This window comes from Amphiura filiformis, chromosome 20 (genome assembly GCF_039555335.1).
Source record: "Amphiura filiformis chromosome 20, Afil_fr2py, whole genome shotgun sequence".
NCBI lineage: Eukaryota > Metazoa > Echinodermata > Ophiuroidea > Amphilepidida > Amphiuridae > Amphiura > Amphiura filiformis.
Window position 1 is genome coordinate 14,791,285 of NC_092647.1, and position 22,756 is coordinate 14,814,040.

A 22,756-nucleotide genomic window follows, 5' to 3' on the forward strand; every position below is an offset into this window, starting at 1 on the left:
AAAAAGTGTCCGCCATGTTTTTGTGTCGAAATGGGGAGTTTTGACCCATTAGACGCAATATTTTCCGAATTCTAGCGTTGTTGATAATTCAAAAACCGTATGAAAAGGCAAAGGAACGCGTCAGCTCGAACTTTGGTTGGGAATATTCCGCCATTAAAGCCTGTAAAGGCATTTTTATCGGCATCATAGGTCTGGTTATTTGTGCCTGATCAAGATGAGCAAGTTATCGTTCAGGGCGAGAGCCCTGGACGCAACAAAACCGATGCCAATTTACATGGCAGATGAGGTTCCTGATCTTCCAGATTTTTCAGCTATCAATAGGGCTGTTCCCCAGATGCCAACTGGGATGGAAAAAGAGGAAGAATCGGTGAGTTGCAGTGTTTTTTGGAATTATGAATACGTAATGAGCTGGGAAAGCGGCCATTTTGTTATGATTTTATTTGGCGGGGTGTGTGTGAGCCAGCCTGCACAGTAGTAAAATGTGTTTATATTTTCAAATTAACATTTTTGCATCCGACGCCATGCGTCTGATTTTACCGATCGGTGTCAGTGATGTTGCACAGTCATTTAATATTGAAGTGCGAATGAATGAAAACGGATCGGGTCACGTGATCATGAATCCGAAGTCGGCCATTTTGAATATATAATTAGATTACCCAGTGCGCGAAAATCTGGTGTTGTGTATTTTGAAATGTGACAGTGTATGTGACCTATTTGTAAACATTGTCAGTTTGTTTTAATTGTGCTTTCATATGCTGTAATTGGATCCCAACTAAAATACCTGAAACAAATGCAGTCTTGCCGCAAATATCAACCTTAAATCTGGAATTTGTTTACTTAAATTTTAGTTAAGCTTAAGTTAAACATACATTTTTACATGGCAATTGAGATGACATAGTTACAGGTTTGGGGAATTAAGCTTTGACTGTTAACATTTACTGGGGCCCGACTTGAATGAACTTGTACTGGTTGTAAAATAACATTTAAGGAATCTGATCGGGATCGGATCGGCCCGATCTGCTAATTTTCAGATTGGAGATCGGCAGATCCGATCTTGGGTTGGATCGGCCAACACTAAAAATTCTGCATTTTTCTGCAGCCATCATTGACAATGCCTTGCAATGACTTACTGTACAAAAAAGTAATGCATCATTTTTAACCACAGCGATCCGTTTCACACAAAGGTAGATAGATTCACATCTTTGACTATAGAGGGTGCCCTTTATAGCATACTAAAATTTATCATCATGGCATGCCATGTGAGCAGAAATGGGCAGTGTACTTTACTGTGTAAGCGTATGGGGGAAAATTCAAAATTCATTTTTATTCTTTAGAAATCCAATGTTGTAAAATCTCTTTATGTAGGGTGTATTCCCAGATGCCTATTAAACCACACACAAGCAACTGGACATCATGAAAGTAAAAAGCGGATTTTAGCTAAAATGGTTTAAAATTTAGCACAGGTTTCAATGGGAAAATGTCGAATCATGCTAAATGGCAAGCCATGATTAGAGGTGAACAAACTTTTTGTGATCCAAAAAATTGCAATTGCCAATGCAAATTCGGGCAATGAAAAGGCGACATACTTTTGGTCATAACTTCGTAATTATTTAATCTGCAGACATGGTTGAACCATCATTTTTTAAAGAAAATTGTCATCTTTCATTTAATTTCATTTTGAAGGAGATATTTTAAACTTCAAAATTTTATGATTCTACCTAAAAAGGCGACTTTATTATTTAAATGAAATCCTAAAGTCTATCACTGCATGGCCGGCCGCTTTTCATCAAATAAAGCAGCTTCAGAGCTCAGAGTTTGTACACAGATTGCACCTGAGAATTATATTATTGTTATACAAAAAATGTATGTGCATATGAGCCCCATATGTCACATACGGTAATATGGGCCCCAGGGCCCCAAAAGCTAAAACATAGGGCCGGTCGTTACTCGGTAAATAAAGCAGTTACAGTGCCCAGCTTGAGTCTACTGATAGCACTTGAGAATTATGCTTCAACATGAGCCTCATAAGTCAAATATTATGGGCCCCATGGCCCCAAATGTTGAAAAAGGGCCGTCCGTTTCTCATCAAACAAAGCAGCTTCAGGGCTCGAGTTTGTACACGGATTGCACCTGAGAATTATATTGTTGATAACACCCATCCCACCCCACACACGTAGGACTAAACAGACAGATTCACAGAGAAGAGCATGATTATAATATAGATGACATAAATGTTAAGGCTGTTCCGGTTAAATTACATATCCAATGGCTGTTCTATTTCATTTAGAACTCCCTCTGAAATGGCCACAAAATAGGCTGTTCCATTTAATTTACATACTCCCTCTGAAATGGTTCCATTTAATTTACATACTCCCTCTGGAATAGCTTTCCCTAAATCAAATTGCATGTTGTGAATTTCAATCTATCAAATTGCATAGCTTCACTGTGAATTAGACTGACAACAGCAACCTAAGTCCTCAGCAAATAAGGACTGTAAGTTTGTGTACACCGATAACATGCGGGTATATAGTTGTATTTGTGTACAAATATAAGGCCTTCTAGTTTTTATCTTCATTCTATCTTCATGAATTAAAGAATTTCTCTTGACAGTTTTATTTTTATCTCCAACTTTGTAACACAGGAACATCATTTGCAGAGGGCAATATCAGCACAGCAAGTTTATGGCTCGCTAACCATCTTGTCATCCCTACTCCTGAGTTTGAGTCTTGTTCAAATGAGTACGAGAAACTGTACGACAACAGCTGCAAGCAGAACAAACAATACATCCATATGCAACGTAAGTATCATGCACTACAGCCTACACACACACCCCCACACACACACCCCCACACACACACATTTCATGTAGGTATTGCTGTCATCGACATGCAATTATGTCAGCATGGACTCTTTTGGAATTTGTAGGAGAGATTTAAGGAGAGCAGTCACTCTCCTCAAAATAAGAACTGCAACATAAGAAAAAGTTCTGATATCAACATAAAATTTGGATTACAACATTTATCAACATTGTAAAATATTTTAAACAGCTTTTAACATTTTCTGTTGCTTTCCTGTGTAGCTCTCATTATGGGACAGGACATTCCAGACTATAACATGGATTCAGAGGATGAAATATGGGTGAGGAAGCAAGCCAAGACATTTGACATCACCCCTCTCAAATTTGAGGTCATGATGGACAGATTGGAGAAAGGCAGTGGCCAGCAGGTACAGTTGTTTAAATTCCTCCTGAATAATGTAGTAAAGTAGTCAAGATTGTGAGATCTATTTGGGGCTTGAAGCAAGCTTTTATAAAGATCTAGAAGTCTACTCTGCCCATGAGAATTAATTTTTTGCTGCACATCAGTTAATATTTCCTCGATTGTGAAGCATGGCCGTCACACTAAAAAAGAGTTCAATGGTTGCTACACCTGTATGCTGAGAACTGTTCTAAATGAAAAGGAGCACACTATAACTGCTGAATTATGTGGAGATCGCCCAAAAATTATTAGTAAGATCAGGGAGAGAAGAACTGTTGTATGCTTGACATTGTTCTAGGATTGAGGAGCCTGCATCGTGCATCCTGATTCCAAACTAGCCCACTGGATACCTGAAGCATGTAAGAGAGAGACCTGGGGGAGTGTGACCAGCTGGTGACCTACATTGACATCCTCAAGAAATATACCAGTGTAGCAATTCTAACCCTGGCCATGTAAATGTTTTTAAAGGCAATTTCCAATTTTCCTGTGTAGGGTGTCTTCAATTATTCCTGTACATGCGCAGAGATAGTCATGATGATTTTTTTTTCATTTCAGGTTGTGTCATTGAAGGAAGCCAAACTTCTGTTAAAAGAAGATGACGATTTGATCATAGCTGTGTATGATTACTGGCTCAACAAGCGGCTACGAATTATGCAGCTGGGTGATGCCATTCCTGGAACTGCAGCGTTGCTTCAGGTATTGGCACTTATTATGTAGTAATATGTTTTTTTGATAAATTGTAGTTTAAGAATTTTCTAAAAATGATTATTTAGAAATGTTAAAACATTTTTGACTATCCATAACACCTTTGTGATGAACAGTCCTGAGGATGTATGTAAGGGGTGAGGGTCTGTAATTGTACCAAGTTTCATCAGAGATTTCTTGGTACAATAATAAAAATGTACCGTTTAAGGTTCATCTTTCTTTGAATGCACATTTTGCAACTTATTAAACTGTATTAATGTGGAACATTTTATCCTACTTTTCTGCTTGCAGGGATGTGGTCTTATTCCTCAGGTCAAACAGGAGAAAGCGGGATGGTTCGACGAGTAACAATCCATATGTAGCCTTCAGGAGAAGAACGGAGAAAATGCAAACACGAAAGAACCGCAAAAAACGATGAAGCTTCATATGAGAAGATGCTCAAACTAAAGAGGGATCTTTCAAGGGCTGTGTAAGTTTGTGACAAATCCAGGAGCAAACTCTTGAATATATGCAAATGTGTAGGTGTGCTGTGAGGAATGTAACAAATCACACACCCTACCCTGTTTTTAACTTAGCATGCTGATAGTCGTACTTGCATCGCATCAAAGTCCACTACTGTTGATTCCAACTGACATCATATCATACCCATTTAAGAAGGTTCTTAGTGATTGAGATTTGAGGTGGATGCTTTCAGAAAATTGTTGTGTGTTCATGAATTGATGTAAAAATTAATCTCAGGAGGGAAAATAGTAATTTTGATTTCCAATATCCTTTTGGATGACAATGGCAATTGGAGCATAAGTGATGCATCATCAGGGAAACGTGGGAAAAATAACTCAAATTAATCAAAGCCTGAAATAATTTCTGCCTCAAATTATAAAACCTGATAAAGTTTACCTCTATTATTTGTTGTTCATATCATTTTTGTTAATCTGAATATATCCTCATGTTGTGACATTTTTACAGGACCCTTTTGGAAATGGTCAAGAGGAGAGAGAAGAGCAAAAGAGAGGCACTCCATCTAACACTAGAAGTTTTTGAGAAGAGGTAAGGTTATAGTAGGTGCCAGTTGATTGATATTTAAAGGTTAGCACATATTACACCCAACCATTACTCCAAATACGGAACAGCAGTGATGTAACAGATTGGTTGTAGTAATAATAATAATAATAATAATACTTATAAAGCTGGTTTTACTTTTTTTTTTTTAAAGAGTGTGTGAGAAAACACGGGTAGCATTCATTGTACAGTGTGAGAATCAAACTTAACTCTGGCAATAATTGCTTGCAAGAATCTCGCCCAATCTTTGTTGGGTAAACATACAAATTTAATGAGAATCAAGTTTGATTTACGAAAATGTAATTTGCTAGAATCTATTTGAGGATTCTTGCCAAAATGCTTGCCGTGGGATTGGCGCGGGTGTCTATGATGGACATCTATAGACAAAACTGATTTTTGTTTACAAAACATGGTATTAATTTTTAAACACATTTGAAGTGTCATAAGTACAATTGTTCAGTTTGAGCAGTAGTATACTCTCTGTCAGTGTTACGAAAAACAAGTGAATAAATAATAATAAATTATTGTGTATACATTTGATAGTTTGTGTAATTTGTCCCTAGATATTCTTGTTTGGTGTGTTGATTTGGGGGCGTATCTCGAGTAACATCGTGTTTATCCTGTTGTTGCTTTAGGTATCAAATGAATGACTATAGTGGTGAAGTGCTGGCAGAATGCGAAGAGTTGAGCAAACGTCAGCCGTCGTTCACAATTCCTGCCATCCCAAATGGAACATCCTATGGATCCTGGGTAGGCAAAGTAAGTCTGGACATGGCTGGCCGCATCTGTTATTAGTAGTACTACCAGTTGCATATATCATTATTTCGCAAAGTGAACTTTCATTCACAGAACCGAAGTATAAATGATGAGTTGTCTGTTGGGAATTTGTGATGGTATTTTTAAATTGTTAGTCAATGCTGTATGGGTATCTTTGAGGAAAATAAATAAATAATAACACTGAATTTGCACTTCAATGATAGCTCATTTATAATCAGATTTGTAGTATTAGACACCAAAGCTAATATAAATTAATAAACTAATAATCATATTAATGCTATTCTACAAAGTTTTGAAAAAAATATATGCTAGTCTTGAAAGTTTTGAAAAAAAATGAGAGTAATTGCAAGTGGCAATAAGTTAATGGTGTTGAGATCATCGTTCATTTTTGTTGTATTGTCGCAGGAGGAAACCATCAAGAAAAAACGGGAATACAAGAAGAGGAAACACAAGGCTACAGACCCGACTGCGAGGCAGAAAACAATATCCACTTCATCGTACAGTGCGGAGCCGCAGCCACAATTCCCTGAAATCCGCAGTTCAGATGAGGACCTTTCCCCAGTAAGTACTCTATAAAGAAGAGCAATGAGCAAGATATCACCATATAAAAGCAACATTATATGACTTAAGACATGATGCTGACATAATAACACTGAAGATACTATATAGAACCAGGCGTTCATTTCCTCACAATAATCAGGGGTGTGAAATCTCCTCTTTCAAGCTGAATTCCTCTTTTTTGGACATTTCTTTGAGGCAAATTTTAGCTTCTTCTTTCATTTTTAACCCATTTTGAGCTTATTTCAGTGCTTTTTCTCTTTTTTTGAACAAAGTTCCTCTTTTTTCAATAGAGGGCACTTACACCCCTGAATAATGCACAAAAATGTTGGGCCACTATATTTATTGCACACGTCCCTGCTCCCCCTTAAGGGGACCTGTTTTCAGGTTAGTCGCTGTTTAAAAGTAAACATGACCTACGCCAACTGGTTAGCACAGCATTACAGTTAATCAGGAGTTGGTATTCTTGTGTTGACTTGGACTATTCTTATAATTTGGGTGATGTCATTAGATTTTATGATGTTTGCAAAAGCAGAAAACAAGTTGCTCTGATGATAAAGAGATCAAGTTTTCTACTTGTTGTCACTGGCGATAAATTCTAAGTTGGATTAGGGACTAAGTAGTGAGCTCCGTTTGCCATGTGGGAGGGCGTTGCTTACCTTTTGTGTTAAATTTTTTCAACACTGGCCTTCTGTTGATGATTTTTCTCCCACATGCTTTGATTGATTTTAATGGAGCCTGGGAACAAGATTCATTGACATGTGTAATGTAAGGTCATCAAGGGGTCATTTGAGGACATTTTACAAATACGTTCAAAAAGCTTCACTGTGCACAGAAGTATGAACTTTCATGGTACTTGCCCCTGCCTTTGGTCAGGGGCAATGTAGGGTGGTATGGAATTTGGAGAGTAAGGTCATTTAGGGGTCAAGCGAGGTCATTGATAATTTAGGAAGCCAAAGGTAAACAGTTTGTCATTTCTCCCACATGCTTTGATGAATTTCAATAGGACTTTGACATAATGAACCTTTGGTACCGTGGCATGTGTGATGTCAATGGATATGAGGTCAAACTCAAAGGTCATTTGAGGTCACTCTACAAATATGTTCATTCTTCTCAAACATTTTTTTTCCTTTCTGATGTCATAATTCAGCGTGGATATGTTTTACGCACCATGTAATTTACTAATCTACTTATCAATGTGATTTCAGGTGCAATCTCCAGCTACTGAAGAAGAGCAAGATCCAGATGGTATCTTTGCATTCAGGAGAACAAAAGGCTGTCAATATCAAGCAGTAAGTCACCAATACTTAAAACTTCACATTGCATATGTCCGTTTCCTTTTACAAGTATACAATATTAATGATTTGCTCAACATGGTGAGACTGACAAACAACAAATTACTTCTCATATACAAGTTACATTACAAGATTTGTTAACGCCAAAACATTTCCCAGAAATTGATAGGGTGATAGGATGTAGAAAGCGTGCTGGCCGCTGGTGATATGTACTTCAGTCGGTTAAACTGGGTAACAATTTTAGGCTAAACCACAAATGTGCCACTTGGTTAATTGCAAGATAGTTAATAAAACAGAAAAACAAATGGCTGTCACAAGTATGCATGTAATCATGCGCCCGGAAGCAAGGTGCTTGAATTGACACTTTTTTCTGACAACAAAGAAATTCATATCAATCGGCCTGATTGAAGTACAGTAGTATACTGATCATTGCTAATGATTACTTTTATGTTATTGCAGCCTAATCCTGAGTTGGTATCCAACTGGCCGTGGTCTGATAGCTTCAAGAAAGGTGTATCTGACAAGAGGTACCGCTATTCCTGTACCTCGCTAAGAACGCCCAAGAGATGTATAGGTTTTGCAAGAAGGAGAATAGGAAGAGGTGGGAGGTAAGCTGATGCATGGTTTTGCAGTTTTTATACCAAGTCATAACCTTGTCATATGGAAAGGAATACTATTTCATTACGTTGACAAGCTGTTTTAAGCTCTTCTGGAGCTCAGTAGAGATGCTATTTGTTCACAGGGTCCACATTAAGCAATTTTATTTGTGTAGCAAAAATACTAACCAATTTTGGGAGCAAATGCCTATGAATGGTACAAAATTGCTACACATTCCAAAATTGCATTTTGCTACTGCTATGCACTTATTGCAGACATTGTTTGTTCAGTGTGGCTATGTAATCAAGAATGTGAATGACCAATAATATATTGCTCTCATAGATAAACCGGAAGCATTTAAACATTTAAACTTTACCAAGAGCGATGTAGCATGAAGAAAGTATGATCAATGAAATTTACAACTACATTCAATTCAGCAAGTGTCAAATTTAGTAGTAGTTGCACAGTGCAGCAGGAGATGCAGTTATGGTGTACCTCTAACCTAGAAAGAGGCATCAAAAGACCTTGAATGCAGATTCAAAGGCTGCCACCACCACAAATTGCTCTCATAGATAAAACACCAAGAATTTTAACATGGATCTAACCTTACGAAGAGCGATGTAGCATGAAGAAAGCATGATCAATGAAATTTACAACTACATTCAATTCAGCAAGTGTCAAATTTAGTAGTAGTTGCACAGTGCAACAGGAGATGCTGTTATAGTGTACCTCTAACCTAGAAAGAGGCATCAAAAGACCTAGAACGCAACTTGAAAGGCTGCCACCACCACAAATTGCTCTCATAGATAAAACAGCAAGAATTTTAACATGGATCTAACCTTACCAGAGTGATGTAGCATGAAGAAAGCATGAACAATGAAATTCACAACTACATTCCCTTCAGCTTGCGTCATATTAGTTGCACAATGCAACAGGAGATACAGTTAGTGCACCTCTAACCTAGAAAGAGGCTTCAAAAGACCAAGAAAGAGGCTTCAAAAGCTGCCACCACAAATCATACATTATCATTGTATTGTGTGAGCAAATGAGTCCATTCACTAGGATCCACAACATGCTCATCAATCAGGGGCACAGTTCTTTAACCCCAATATATTTACACGTTCAGTGAATGACCTTCGTTTAGATTGGGTACAAAAACTCATACTCTGCAACTTGAGGTCAAATTTTGTACTGTGATCATTTAATTGAGCTTATTGAATTATGCCATTAGGATGAGGCCATTGTGGTCCATAGCGATTTACTGATTGAATCTGATTCTGTGTATATTATGTATGTCTCTCGTTCTCAACAAGTTCTGTTTTGTTTTACCTGGCAGAGTCCTGTTGGACCGAGCATGGACTCCTAATGATGATTGTTTTCAATACGTGGAGGAGACAGAGCCTAGTTTATCTCCTATGAGTCCCTCATCGTCCTCTTTGTCACATCCTCCTTCATCTTCGTTGTCATCTGTAAGACCGCAATCTACAAGTCTTCCACTTAGTCAAATTCTTGAGGATATTAAGTCGAAAAGACTGTGAGTATGAACAGAGCTTTAGCTTTGAATACACTGAACGTCATGTGTTGTTACTGTTGTACACTGTAAATAGCAAACAAATCGAGAGAATGGATGCTTGGTCTAACTTCCAGATTTACAGAATAATTAACTTTCCATCAAACTTGTTACGTAATAATGTGCCTTGATTGAGTCTAAAACACAAAGTGTGAAACATTTTACGCAGAGCATTACGTATGGTTACAGGTTCAATGTTCTGTGATACATGTTGCTGTGGATACACATATGGTCTATCCATATCAAAACGATACACTTGTCGGCTGACGGCTGATACATGTGTCTCATTTCAAATGATAGCTAGGAATAAATACCAGACTCAACTCAAGTGGAGGTCACTTGAAATCATCCCGAAGTCACATGGTTATGGAATTTTCTCTGTATGCCTAATCCATGTGACTTGCGGATGATTTGAAGTGACCTCCACTTGAGATGAATCTGGTATTTATTCCTAGCTATTATGTGAAATGAGACACATGTAGCAGCCGGCAAGTGCATCGTTTTGATATGGACGGACACATACATGCAGTCTAGCTTGATGTAACAACTTAAAATACTTGGGCAAAAAAGTGAAATTTTCTCTTTATAAATATGTCATAATATTTGGGGGTTTGTTTAAATAACCCCATTATTATCTTTTTACTGCCTTGGACACATTATTCAAATGTAAAGGAATAGGGTATTACTCTTTATTTCTTAACTGCCACCACACCAAGATATTCAATATGGTTAAGGTTTAAGTTGCACCCAAATGTTAAACCAACCAACAATATGTCTATCTCCTTTGTGAATGGGGGGCACAGTGGGCCATTCGCGAAGGACATAGTGGCTTGTTACTGGCTGGCGCAGCACACTGTTACAAAAAACATCAACTCCACAGCTAGGATGTCTCGAATCTACCAACATGCGACTTAATGCTCATTTCATGTTATCAACTAACAGATCACATATGTGACCATCCACCACAAACTGGTCGTAAAGTCGGCATTCTCCATTTTGAGATACAATCAAAAACAGTATATGGATTTCTATGTAAAATATACTAGGAATTTGACCTTTGATGAACCATAACTTCACTTCCAGATGTCCGATGAAGCTGGTTGAGGTGTCATTTTAAAGCTGAAAGTGCATTCTTTCAAAATCTGCAATGGAAAATGACCTAGAGCCGACTTTACTACCACTTTGTGGTGGATGGTCACATATGGACTTTTAAAATTGTGCAAGTAAAAAAAATGATATATGTGATCAAGGGGAATGAGTCACATGTCGACCTTAGTCGAAAATGAGTTTTACATATGTTTCTAAAGAGGACATTTAGAGCTTTCAGAAACTGAAAACCCCAAGTCGATACGATTTTTCTTTGCGAAGTTACATCACTTTATCAATCGCTGAAAACAACAGAATTTTAACACTTTCTTTGCCAATATCTCAAAATCAATGTTAGCGACATCCGACTCATTCCCCTTGATCGTGTCACATATGCAGATCTTTCTACAAGGTCAATTTAGGGATTCATACCTAAATTCAAACATGGATGAAAGTGAAAATTCAGATTAACAACAGTATGCTGCCTTTGTTGGTATTTTATGCATGAAATGTGCCTTTACAACTTTTGTGAGGTAACAAAATGAATGAATCCATCAACAACACCATTTACTTAAGATATTTGTGTAACATTTGTTTGATTCCCAGGCTGCACTTCAGGCCAAAGACCCCACCACCTCAAGACCCAGAACCAATGCTGGCAGACCAAGCACCATCGCAAATCTGTGTAACTTATCCTACGTTTGCACTACAATCGGCATCATCTGGTACTCAACTTTTATCTGATGTAATGGCTATGGATGTCCCTAGTACTAGTGGAACAAGCTTATTAGACTCGTCACAAACAACTGTGCAAAATAAACAATCAAATGTGTTGCAACAGCAGCAGCAGCAGCAATCCCAACAGCAGCAGCAAGATACTCAGGATTCTCAATTAGTGGAGGTGGACGTGGTGGGCGCAGATGGCGGCACCACAGAACTGAGCACCTCTTTTGGCTCATTGCCAACTTCACAATTTACATTAGGAACTAGTGACAGTTCAGGCGCCGCTAGGGCGCCATCTGTCAATGTGTTAATGGATCAGCCGCCGTCATTGGTTCAGCCGACAGTTGTGGCAGTTAACCATACCGGAGGATCAGGATCCAAAAATGTTGTCTCCAATCATAGTCTTTTAGATGTAACCAAAGGTGAGATTGCATGAAGGAAATGTAAAAAAAATTAGCAGTTGATTGTCATAACACAAAATTGTATTCGTAGGCTTTGACTCCAAGGTTAGCATGTGCAATCACTCTCCTAAAAGCTCTCCTAAACTTTCTTTGGAGAGTGACGCATAACTCACCTGCCATTTCTAACCCCCTCTCCAAAGTCACCAAAAACTTTTTTACCGATATCCGATCCGCTCTTCTAAATATCCTAAGGACAGCAATCTGTAGCCCCTTGTAATCTGTAGAAGTCATCAGAAGTGTGGTTTGCCTCGAAGTTATTTGCAATGTTGTATCAAATAAGCACGAGCTATTATAATCATATTGTATTAGGTTTGATAATCATTTGGTACAGATGTTTAATAGGCAAATTATTCCGTACAGAAAATCTCTTGTCAAGTCGCCATCTCAATAAAATTTATTATATTTTTTTCCGACAGCTCCCTCAGGTCATTCCACAGCACCTGCAGCTACAGTACTACAATTAAACTACCCTATCACAAAACCCAAGCCAGCTACCAGTGTATCACTACTGTCATCATCATCATCATCATCGTCTACATCCAAATCATCCACAATACTAACAGACTCTCAAAAATCTGGTGCAATGCGTACCATTGCGAACTCTTTAGAGACCAAAACCACCGGCGCCACCAATTTACTGTCGACGTCCGTGGCGACGACACTTAAGGTGCCTGCACTAAGTGACGGGCGACAGTCGAAACTAGGTAGCGGGAATGCAGCAGGAAATAGCAAGTCTGAGCAATCTTCATCGTCAGCTGTAGTCAAAAGAATAGCACAAGCTAATAATTTAGCTGTTATAGCAGGGTAAGAAATAGCAACTACTGTAGCAACAGAATATTATACCATATTTCACCCTGATGTGGCAGTGATATCAATGCGTTGAGGTAGTTGTTTCGTGCGGCGGATCTATGCGGCATCTTTCAGTGTGTTGTGTACGCAAGTGCTCTGACCGAACACTAGCGATATGAAGATGCACAGCACCGACGTCACTGCCACATCAGGGTGAAAAACAGTTTAGTTTAACTTCTAGTTTTTTAGTTGTCATAAAAAATAGCAAAAAGATTTACTGTCCAACTAAAGGAGTTAACCAGCTTGGCCACCTCAATGCATTCGCCTGAAATTGTGTGTGTTTTTGTTGTTCTTTTTTGTTTTGTTTTTTTCAGTTCATTTGCTATGAGTAGATCAGATTGTGTAACAAGATTTGTTTTGTTTTTGTTGCTAGGTAGCAATTTCTCATCCACTCTTGATTTTCTTCAACAGGGATAGGCATGATGATGGTGCTCCACATATCAATAACCAATCTGTTGCCATGGAAGTTACGTGACAACCACAGACATCCTAAGCGCCATCGTCGGGTGCCATCTGCTACAGATTGAGGGAGGCCATTTGGGTGTTGCACACTACACCACATCGCCAGTGAGAGAGAGACCACAGCGAGTCAAACTTGGGGTCTGTGAAGGAGAGAGAAGAGCAATGACTTGTCAGGCGGGCGGGCAGACAGAAAAGCAACTCAGCATCTTCTGTATGTTGCTGCTGCTCTTATGTGTTTGAGTACTAGTGAGTGTATTCTACTACAGCAGTTCACCTGACTGTTCTCAGTATATCGGTGTAATAATAAGTCCAAATTTAGTTGGTTCCATTGCTGTCCAACTGGCAGTGTATTAAAGAGAGAGAGTCTTTTTCCATTCCTCGTCATCAGTGTTTGTATCCTAGCAACGGCATCATCCATAGGCTTCCGTTCTCGGAAGCAGTTGTGGATTTTGTTAAACACCACTTTTTTTTCCCGACATCTTGTCCTCTTTCCCAAAAATCCTTTTGGAGCTTGAAGCTTTTTATATTGATTGGTATTGTCATAATAAACAGGTGAAATTTCTTGTATTTCAGTCAAACATAACTTGTGCTCTCAATGTTTTAATATCAAAAACTTGAAAAACGAAATAAAAAAGAATAAAATATAATGCAATTTGAAGATGGTTATCATAGTCAAACAGAACTTGCTGCTGTGTGAATGACAGTTTGAAAGTGTTCTTTGCAATTTTTGTGTTACAAATTCAATAGTATTTACTTTTTGGTTAATTTTATTTCATATTTTTATATTCGTATACCATATTTTCTTGATCAGTTAAAAGGAAAAAAATTGTAGTAATTTTCAAGTATGTTTTTCTTTCTGTGTAAGTTTGTAATTACCGTAATATCCTGCTCATTGTGAGTTAGTGATGAGTTTCAGTTATGAGGCGTAAGCAGATGCTTTCTGCGGATGAATGCCTGGTCCTATTCAGCTTATGCTGGCAAGTCCTCTCGATCGAGTGGGACATTACCTTGCCATCCGAATAGTGCATTCACTTGCACCTCTTAACTGAAACTCATAAATGATATAAGAGGAGAAACTGCATGTCTCGTTTTAGTAACTTGGCAATGAACTTGCTGTCACAAACCGCTGTGTGTTCACAAATTGCCGGCTCATGAATTCCTGAATCGGGAAAAACTTGATATATCGCACATATTTTTGCTTAATAGGCGCCACTTGCAGTCCTGTCGCATCATTTTACTGATGTATAACAAATTGGAGCTCACAGTGCCCACAAGTCGTGAAATGTTGGCATCTCGCAAAACAAGGAAAGGCATTGTGTGACCCCTACTTATTTCTGCGCAATAATTGGGGCATGTACGCACATCAGCAAGTGTGATAGGATTGTGATGGGTGCTGTTAGGAGCACAAAGTAAGTTCTGTATGGCTGATATTTGTAGTGATCCAGTTTGAAGTGAATTGGTTAGTGTTTAAGAGAAGTCAGTTAGAAAACAACAAACACATACAAAAAAGAAAAAAATAAGAAGTATAAGTGCTGCACCAGTCCAGTGAAATAACAGGGTATGTTAGGGTAGAACTTGGTAGGATATCAATGGTATCCATAACAAATTACTTGCCTTAAAATGTTCCCACCTTTGCTGTAGAAAGCTAAGATGGAATTCAAGTGATGTGGTTTCAGCCAAATGGGTAGAAATCACATGTGTTTTAACCATTACCTAATCTGTCTGTGAAAATGCATTATCGTCATCATCATCATCATTTTGAATGCACAAGAGCAGACTGCTGGACAAGAGCATTCCAATCCGCACTGTGAAAAGCTTGGCAACACATGGAATTTTGAGTAAGAATTTATTTTGTTAACAACTTTGCACTGTGACTACATTCTGTCATTTTGTGTGCTAGCTAGGCTTCGTTCTTGAACGTGTCCATTGGATTCTTGTCATTTGCAGTGGGGTAACTAGCATGTCACGATCAAGGTGTGCAAACACCAATCGCTGCTCAGGGACAAAAGTAGGACGCACCTATGTAATAAACTTGGCTCATTTGAGGGGCAGCAGGGGGTAACCCCGTTGGTTACGCGACTGCATTATTAACAAGACTTCACTCACCATTTGTGACACTCCGAAAGTCGACTATCATGTATTTATACTATAATAGTCTACAGTCAAGTCCCAATCCAATGTCATTTCCTGGTTGTACATCGGGATACTGTAAGTGAAGTACCAACATGTTAGCATTATATCAATATGTGCCTTGTTCAGTTCCTATTGTAAGCTATATTTTTACGAGTATCTGCGGTGTTATCGCAATGTCTCCTCACGATGAAGAGACTTTGTGGGTTTTAGAACAGTAGCATTGGTTGAGATGGGACTTAAAAACATGTATTTTACTTGGTATGTAACTAAGAATATCTAAGTAATAATCAATTTACATAAAGAGATATATATTACAGCTTTGTACCGTCTAATTACATGTTAATGCTGGTGGCTACTGCTAGATTATGGTGTCATGATGCACATTTTCTTCTTCCATACAGTTATGCTATTGAGTAGCACAGGTTTGCAGAATCGTAAAGTATAGCTCACATTTACTTGAACTACCTTCTGATGATGATGCACACTGCCCAGAGTTTCAGGAATGTCACCAAGTCGTGGTGGTATTGACACATACACACATCCAAACTGTGTTATTTAATCGTGCAAATTATGTTGGGGAAAAAGACTGAAGTGTGATAACTTCCATGATGCGAAAAGGCAGTGTATGGCATGATCAGTGGGATAGTGGTACAAGATATTCTACGTACAGGTTATTAAAAAAACTTCTCACATTCCAGTGTAAAAATATGCTAATATAGAATTTGTTTAAGGGTGCTAAAAGTCACACACCTCAGGGGCTGTCTTTTTGAATTTGCAGGAGAGCATTAAATAGCTCTTCTGAAGTCTTCAAGGAGAGCTGTTAAGAGCATTTACCATAGAATGTAAGGAGAGAATGGTCAACTAAGGAGAGCAAAAAATCACTCTCCTATATCAGATTTTAGGAGAGCAGTAGAGAGCGATTGCTCTCGCTCTCCTCAAAAGGCAGTCCCTGCACACCTCTGATAGAATTTTGTCGCCTTCTGCATAAATGAACACTTGTGGTTCTCACAAATTCACTGTAATGGGGTAAACTAGAAAGCAAATACTAAATGCAGATTAATTGTGATCCACACAAATCCATATGTATGAAAATCTGTGCTAGAAACAATATGTGCCAAAATTCTAACTCTGCACAGCACTTCCATGTGCACTACTGACCAAATTATCGGCCTCTAAGAACTAATTTGATTGGTTACAAAGAGGGCTGTATCATATATTGAGCCAATCAGAGATATGGTAAGAATAGGCAGGGCTGAAGGGGATTAAGCTTAAAGAGGAAGCCCCACCAGAGCAGTTCTTCTGGGGTGAACCAAACCTGCCCGGTTATCAAATTAATCAGTGAAAAGGTCATCTCTGAATTTGACAGGTGCTAATTGATGTTTTAATGTTATTGCATCAATTAGCACCTGTCAAATTCAGAGATCACCGGTCACTGATAAATTTGACAACCAGGCAGGTTTGGTTCACCCCAGAAGAACTGCTCTGGTGGGCCTTCCTCTTTTAAAAGTGCCAAGAGATCAGAAAGCTATATTTTGATTAGTTGGTTATATGATTATATGAAGTAATTAACCAATCAGAGACTCTGTATGAAAGGCAGTAGTGCCCATGGGGTTTAATGGTAAATGAAGATGTTTTTTCTGATCACCTCTATTATTATTTTAAAATGTTGAGAAGCATTTGTTGACCAGACAGGTACCATGGTTCAATCCTTGGCAGTTATTTATCCTTGGCAATTATTTTGGCAATTATTTTGTTAAAAAGATTCACTCGCCTCCTTGCATTCACACAGCTTGTATTGATCTAACAAGCCAGTCAATGGAAGGGGTGAAAAATTATGTCAGATGGGGTGGTCTGGCAAAAGAGTGAATACTATTATAATTTTTACCCAGATACTTGGTTAGTATTTTCCATTCATTTATAGCAACTATGCATTTTGTATTTATTTGCCAAAATTAAGCCATCTCCTGTCCAATTCTTGTGGACGTACAAAAGGAGAACTCATTTGTTGTCGGCTTTGAACTAAATTTGAGATTAGCTGCACATGAAAGGTACACCTGTTAGTTATTTATATCATCTATGTGTTGATGTCTAACCATAATAGGGCTATCCCTGGTGACTCATTTAATGTATTCAGGGTTATGTATCCCCGTAGAATTGTAATCAGGTTTAAGCCTTAGAGGAATCAAGCCATGCTTGGCATCATGTCTTTAGCGACTCACCCCATTTATTATCTTTAGTTACTCATTTTACCACATCTCTGGAACTAACTGAGATGGGCAAAATTAATGATTGTAATAAACATTAAATTTAAACATTTTGGTTTAAAAGAATTGTAATTTCTCTGGCCCGCAAAACCAATGCACACGGTAGCTATGAGACATACTTTTTTCTTTCTTTTTTTGCCGTCTGTAAGAAGTGCCAAACTTAACATTGACTCAATTAAGTAATTCTTGAAATAATGGAATTTAAGTAGTCGGGAACAATGCTCATTTACTTAGGTTCACTATAGGGATAATTCATTAACCATTTGAGACCCGTTCTCACAAAATGAGCAGAAAGTTGCCAGGGAAGAAAAGAAGATATGCTGCCTTGAACACCAAGTGAGGGAACAATCCTTGCAAGTAAAGCTTATGATCTAGAGATTATAAATCTGGCTGTAACTAAAAAATATAGATTTGCAACTTTCCTCTTATTTTATGGGAACAGGTCCCATTTAGTTATGTTCTGATACACAAAATGCAGTTGAACACAAATGACAGAATGAAAGGGCGTTGCTGGCAAATCCTCTACATTTTGTTCATTTATGTAAAAAAGAGAAAGGCAGTTCGCAAGTGATGTTTCATGTTGAAAACACCAGCCTGAATGCCACCGGTTAAAGGAGGGAGGACAGGTTTTTATTTGCTGTTTAATAGTGACAAGCACCAACCAGTGTAGTGACATTGTGACATCCCTGTTCACACAACATTGAAAAGAATTGAGAGGTCAGCATGGATGTGTTCATTTTTAACCCCATGAGAACTACCTGCCGATTGGCCAAACAGAAGTTTTCATTATCATTTGGACCAATCAGCAACATTGTTAGAATAATTTCACCACACACAAAAATTGGGGTGAATTTATTTACAAAGCTCCATTCTGATTGGTGATTAAAGTAAAGATATCATGCAATTGACCAATCAGAGGCAATGTAAGATTGGCGGGTAGTATTCAAGGGGTTAAGAGTGACAATGTTTACAGTACAAAATTGCTGACAAATTGGGTGCTTTTAAATCTCGCAATGGGCTATTCCATCTACACTCACCCTGTGGAAGATTTTTGGAAATACTTTCCATGGGGGGAGTACGAATTTCAGAAGGAAAGACCACATTAGGCAGCTCCATTTGTATTTCACACACCCTCTGAGATAGATTCAACTTTAATCTTCCAAAGAGGAAGGGCGATTTTCAGTTACCTTCCACAGGGGGAGTGTGGACTTTGAATGGATTAGCCTAATTGCAGGTACAAGTGAATTGATAGTGTGAAACTGTTACAGTTGCCTACTGTTTTGCCTGGTAATGTGAAAGTGATGTGTTTATAATGGAAGCCCGTAATGAACATAAATGTTCTCAATGTTTTCATACAGTCTGAATACTTACAAAATACTATTTTTTTACGGTCGTAACATGGTCCTTACAGTGTAAATTGCATCTAAAGTATTTCCCCCCCTGACGTCAGTGCGCATTTCATTGGGCGCTGTTACAAATCACTAGTGTTCGCACAAAGTGCTGACGTACACGCACGCATATAGATGCTGCCACATCGGGGTGGAAAATGCTTTAACAGGAGGTGATTATTAGTCATTTGCATTCTATGAATGATGGCACATATTAAGCAGGGGTAGAAGTTACGGTGTATCATTAGTGTAAGGTATTCATGAGTTAGACTAGTGTAAAGACTCTATTGAGGAATAAAGCAGCTTATGGAATAAAGCTGTATTATCCTTCAATAGAAGATTTTTGTGCTAGCTTAATTCTGTGCTCTTTTGCATGAAGGATAAACCAAATTTTGTCACACAGTGCAAGAATCAAATCCGATTCTTGCAAAGGTTGCGAGAATCACTTGAAAAAATTGTCAAAAAGTTACAGGAATCTGGTTTGATTCACTCGATTAGCTGTTGTGTTGCCGAAATTCTAGCCCTGCGAAATAAAAAGTGAAAGTGACTAATTTCAAAAATTGTTATCTATCAAGCTAACGATAAGAGTGGCATCTGGATGAGGAATTTATCAAGTTGATTGATTCTCACCTCAAATCGATATTTAGTTGTGGACACGGGTACTTGTGATTCATCATTAATTAATCAATATGTAGCCTGAAATTTGGATCAGCAGATCAACCTTGTATTTTAACCCATAAAGTACATTTTTGAATCATAAGTAAGGAACAAAAATATGCATCCAGTATAAAACGTGTATACATCCAAATCTGATGCTTTTTAATCACCTATATCAAATTGCCCATCACTGACGTAGTACATGTAACAATGAAACCAATAATACTCTTGACTAACTTGGGATTTTTATCTGCCGACAGATATATCGAACGCATGGCTTTTTCTGCTCGTTTTAAGTCTGGTATCAGAGTAATGAAGTGGTGTATTTGGCAAAGCGATTAGCCGCAATGGCAAATTACAATTATTCAAAGATTTAACATCTTTTACTTGACACCCAAACAGATTTGGATCAACTCGGTCCTGTTGTTTACGTTAATATTTTGGTACAATTGGGTAACTTCCCACAAAACATTTCTCTGTGTAATTAAGTAACAAAATAATAGGTGTATAATTTGTAGAAATTTTATATTTGAAATATGCATTTGAAAGACAAATTGTGTCTCCAATTGTAAATAGGTTTATAAAGAGCTTTATAATATGTATGCCCATTTCCAGAAAATTTCATTACTGCAGTGATGTAATTTTCTGGAATTGGGTGTAGTTTGAGAAATGTTTTTTTGTGGTGTATGCTACCAGAATTGTACTTTAATGTCAACGTGACAAAGCGGACTCGCAATCTGAATCTGATTGGGTTTATATGAAAATAATCAACAGATTATTGAATGTGATCATTATAATAGTCAATTGAAATATATAAAAGATTTTTGTTGAGCTCTCTACTGAGTAGGGAAGTTTAGAGATTGAGAAAGTGTCAAAGTATACTTTTGTGGCAAAGTCAGTTCAATTTCAATTATTTATGTACTTAAGTCACCTGTTTCTAGGAGTAATATGCGGTACTGCAATGATATGCTACAGCACAATATGACAAGACGTTGCCTACAAAATAATTATTTGGCTTACGGTTCATTTAAACGGAGGTTGCGTTCTTCATACACATTTTGTCATTTTGAACATGCTTCAGAAAGTCTGCAACAGCTTCATCACAAAGCCTGATGTGGATAACAAAATATGTGGAATTTGTAAGGAGATTTCAAAAGAATTTTTTTTTACCAGTTTCAGTGCCGTCTCCTACTTTAGTGGGAGTGACTGTCTTTGTCACCATTCATATAGGTGTGACAAGCTGACACAACCCACTGATGAAGACAGATGTTAACTGGTATAGAAAACCAATTTTATTTTGAAATTTGCTTGTGAACTTAACTTTTCCAATGATTTCTTGAATGACTTTGCATTATCTCAATATTGTAATAGTAATTTTGAAATCAAAAGGATTGTACTAACTTGAAATGCAATGTAAAATGCTATGTTTGCGATTACTTTTTTTGTCAAAGTTGAATCAGGGTGCTTAAGATATTAATTAAGTCTAGGACTACATGAAGACCAAGATAACCCGTTATTGTCCACCATTTGCAAGAGAATTAAAACAATGGTGAGCAACTATAGGAGCAAAACTGCAGTCCATCTGCATAATTTGAATAATAATGTCAATGCACAAAGTTGGTTTCCCTCAATTTCGATGTGTTGGAAGTTTTAGAAAATGGCATTGGCTTGGCAACTGCAAAAGTTAATTTATTTTGTGTCAGTAGTGAAGTGGGCCAAGCAAAGCATAGTGGTAAATTTCCTTACTTGATAGCTAGTTATTGCTACACAGATACGGTGTTTCTAGTTTTTCTATGTTTAAAAAGATAATAATAGAAACACTGTTTTTTACAGAAAATGTTCAATGGGTTAAAAAAGACAGTGGAAACCAATGAATTTGAAAGATAACTAATTGTATGGAAGGACTTGCACTGGAAGTCTGGATTTAATACAAGTGTGCAATAAAATTCCATTACAAAATGACATGCTTTAAATATTATGCGAGTGTTGTGTGTTTATTTGGTCCTAGTATAAAACAGGGTTCCCACTGTCCTTGGAAGTCCTTGAATTTGAAAACACCTTTTCAAGGCCTTGAAAATTGGAATTTTACCTTAAGTATAATTTTGACAAAATATGGAGTGGAGAGGAGCTGTCACTTTCGTTAATACATGCCGCATGGACGGCCGCATCATGATTTTTGTGTTGTGGTAAATCCTTGAAAATCATGCTTTTGGACCTTGAATTTTAAACGCTTCAAGCCTGAAAAACTCAAATAGCGACTGAAAGTACATAAACATTTCTCAGCAGTATTTGATATATGACTGAGGATTCCCACATAGCCCTTGGAACTTGAGTGTTTGGGTTTATTGACGCTTCTTTTAAATTGCAGGAGTAAACAAGAGCACACAGGAAAACCGGCAAGATGCACATAAATGTGTCTGGGAATGACCAGGCTGCACCAGTGAAAGAAAGTGACCTTGGGAATTTGAAAATACTTACTAAAACCAACCAAAACAAAGCCAATACTTCCCCCAGATGCCCCCAATAAAAATGCACATCTTGAAAATGTTCACTTTTTGTGCTAAATTTGTTGATTTTTGACCTCCTTCCCTTCCCGGGCAAAGTATAGGCCTACTGATCAATATGGAGCGTATCGGACAAACATTTTTCAACATGTTTTTGGGTCCAAGGAACCTAAAAGTGGGCTTGGTTCAGGATGATGCAAAGAGGGTGGTGCTAGCTGAGCTCCCAGTTTATATCGTTATGAATTCAGCAGACGGCCAAATCCGGATTCTGCTTTTGGTAAATTCATTTTTGGCATGCATTACTTTTGAATTGGAGAACAAGGGATCAATGCTTTACCTATAGAGGGCGGCATATCGCTTTTTTAACGGTTATCGTCTTTGACCGTACTGTGAGTCACCGTTGGCTAACCC

The 22,756-nt window shown here is 37.9% G+C and overlaps 1 protein-coding gene across 1 annotated transcript; it reads left to right on the forward strand.

Annotated features, from left to right (window-relative positions):
* The first annotated feature begins 1 nt into the window (after position 1).
* Positions 2-21,699, forward strand: LOC140142805 (enhancer of polycomb homolog 1-like). Its single transcript, XM_072164810.1, is given in 17 exon segments — positions 2-367; positions 2,642-2,684; positions 2,687-2,797; positions 3,080-3,225; positions 3,813-3,906; positions 4,246-4,286; positions 4,288-4,368; positions 4,370-4,431; positions 4,929-5,009; positions 5,657-5,780; positions 6,204-6,359; positions 7,565-7,648; positions 8,111-8,259; positions 9,585-9,782; positions 11,511-12,049; positions 12,505-12,892; positions 13,349-21,699. Coding segments are annotated over 17 exon segments (2,514 nt in total). The 5' UTR covers positions 2-214; the 3' UTR covers positions 13,413-21,699.
* The last annotated feature ends 1,057 nt before the right edge of the window (positions 21,700-22,756 follow it).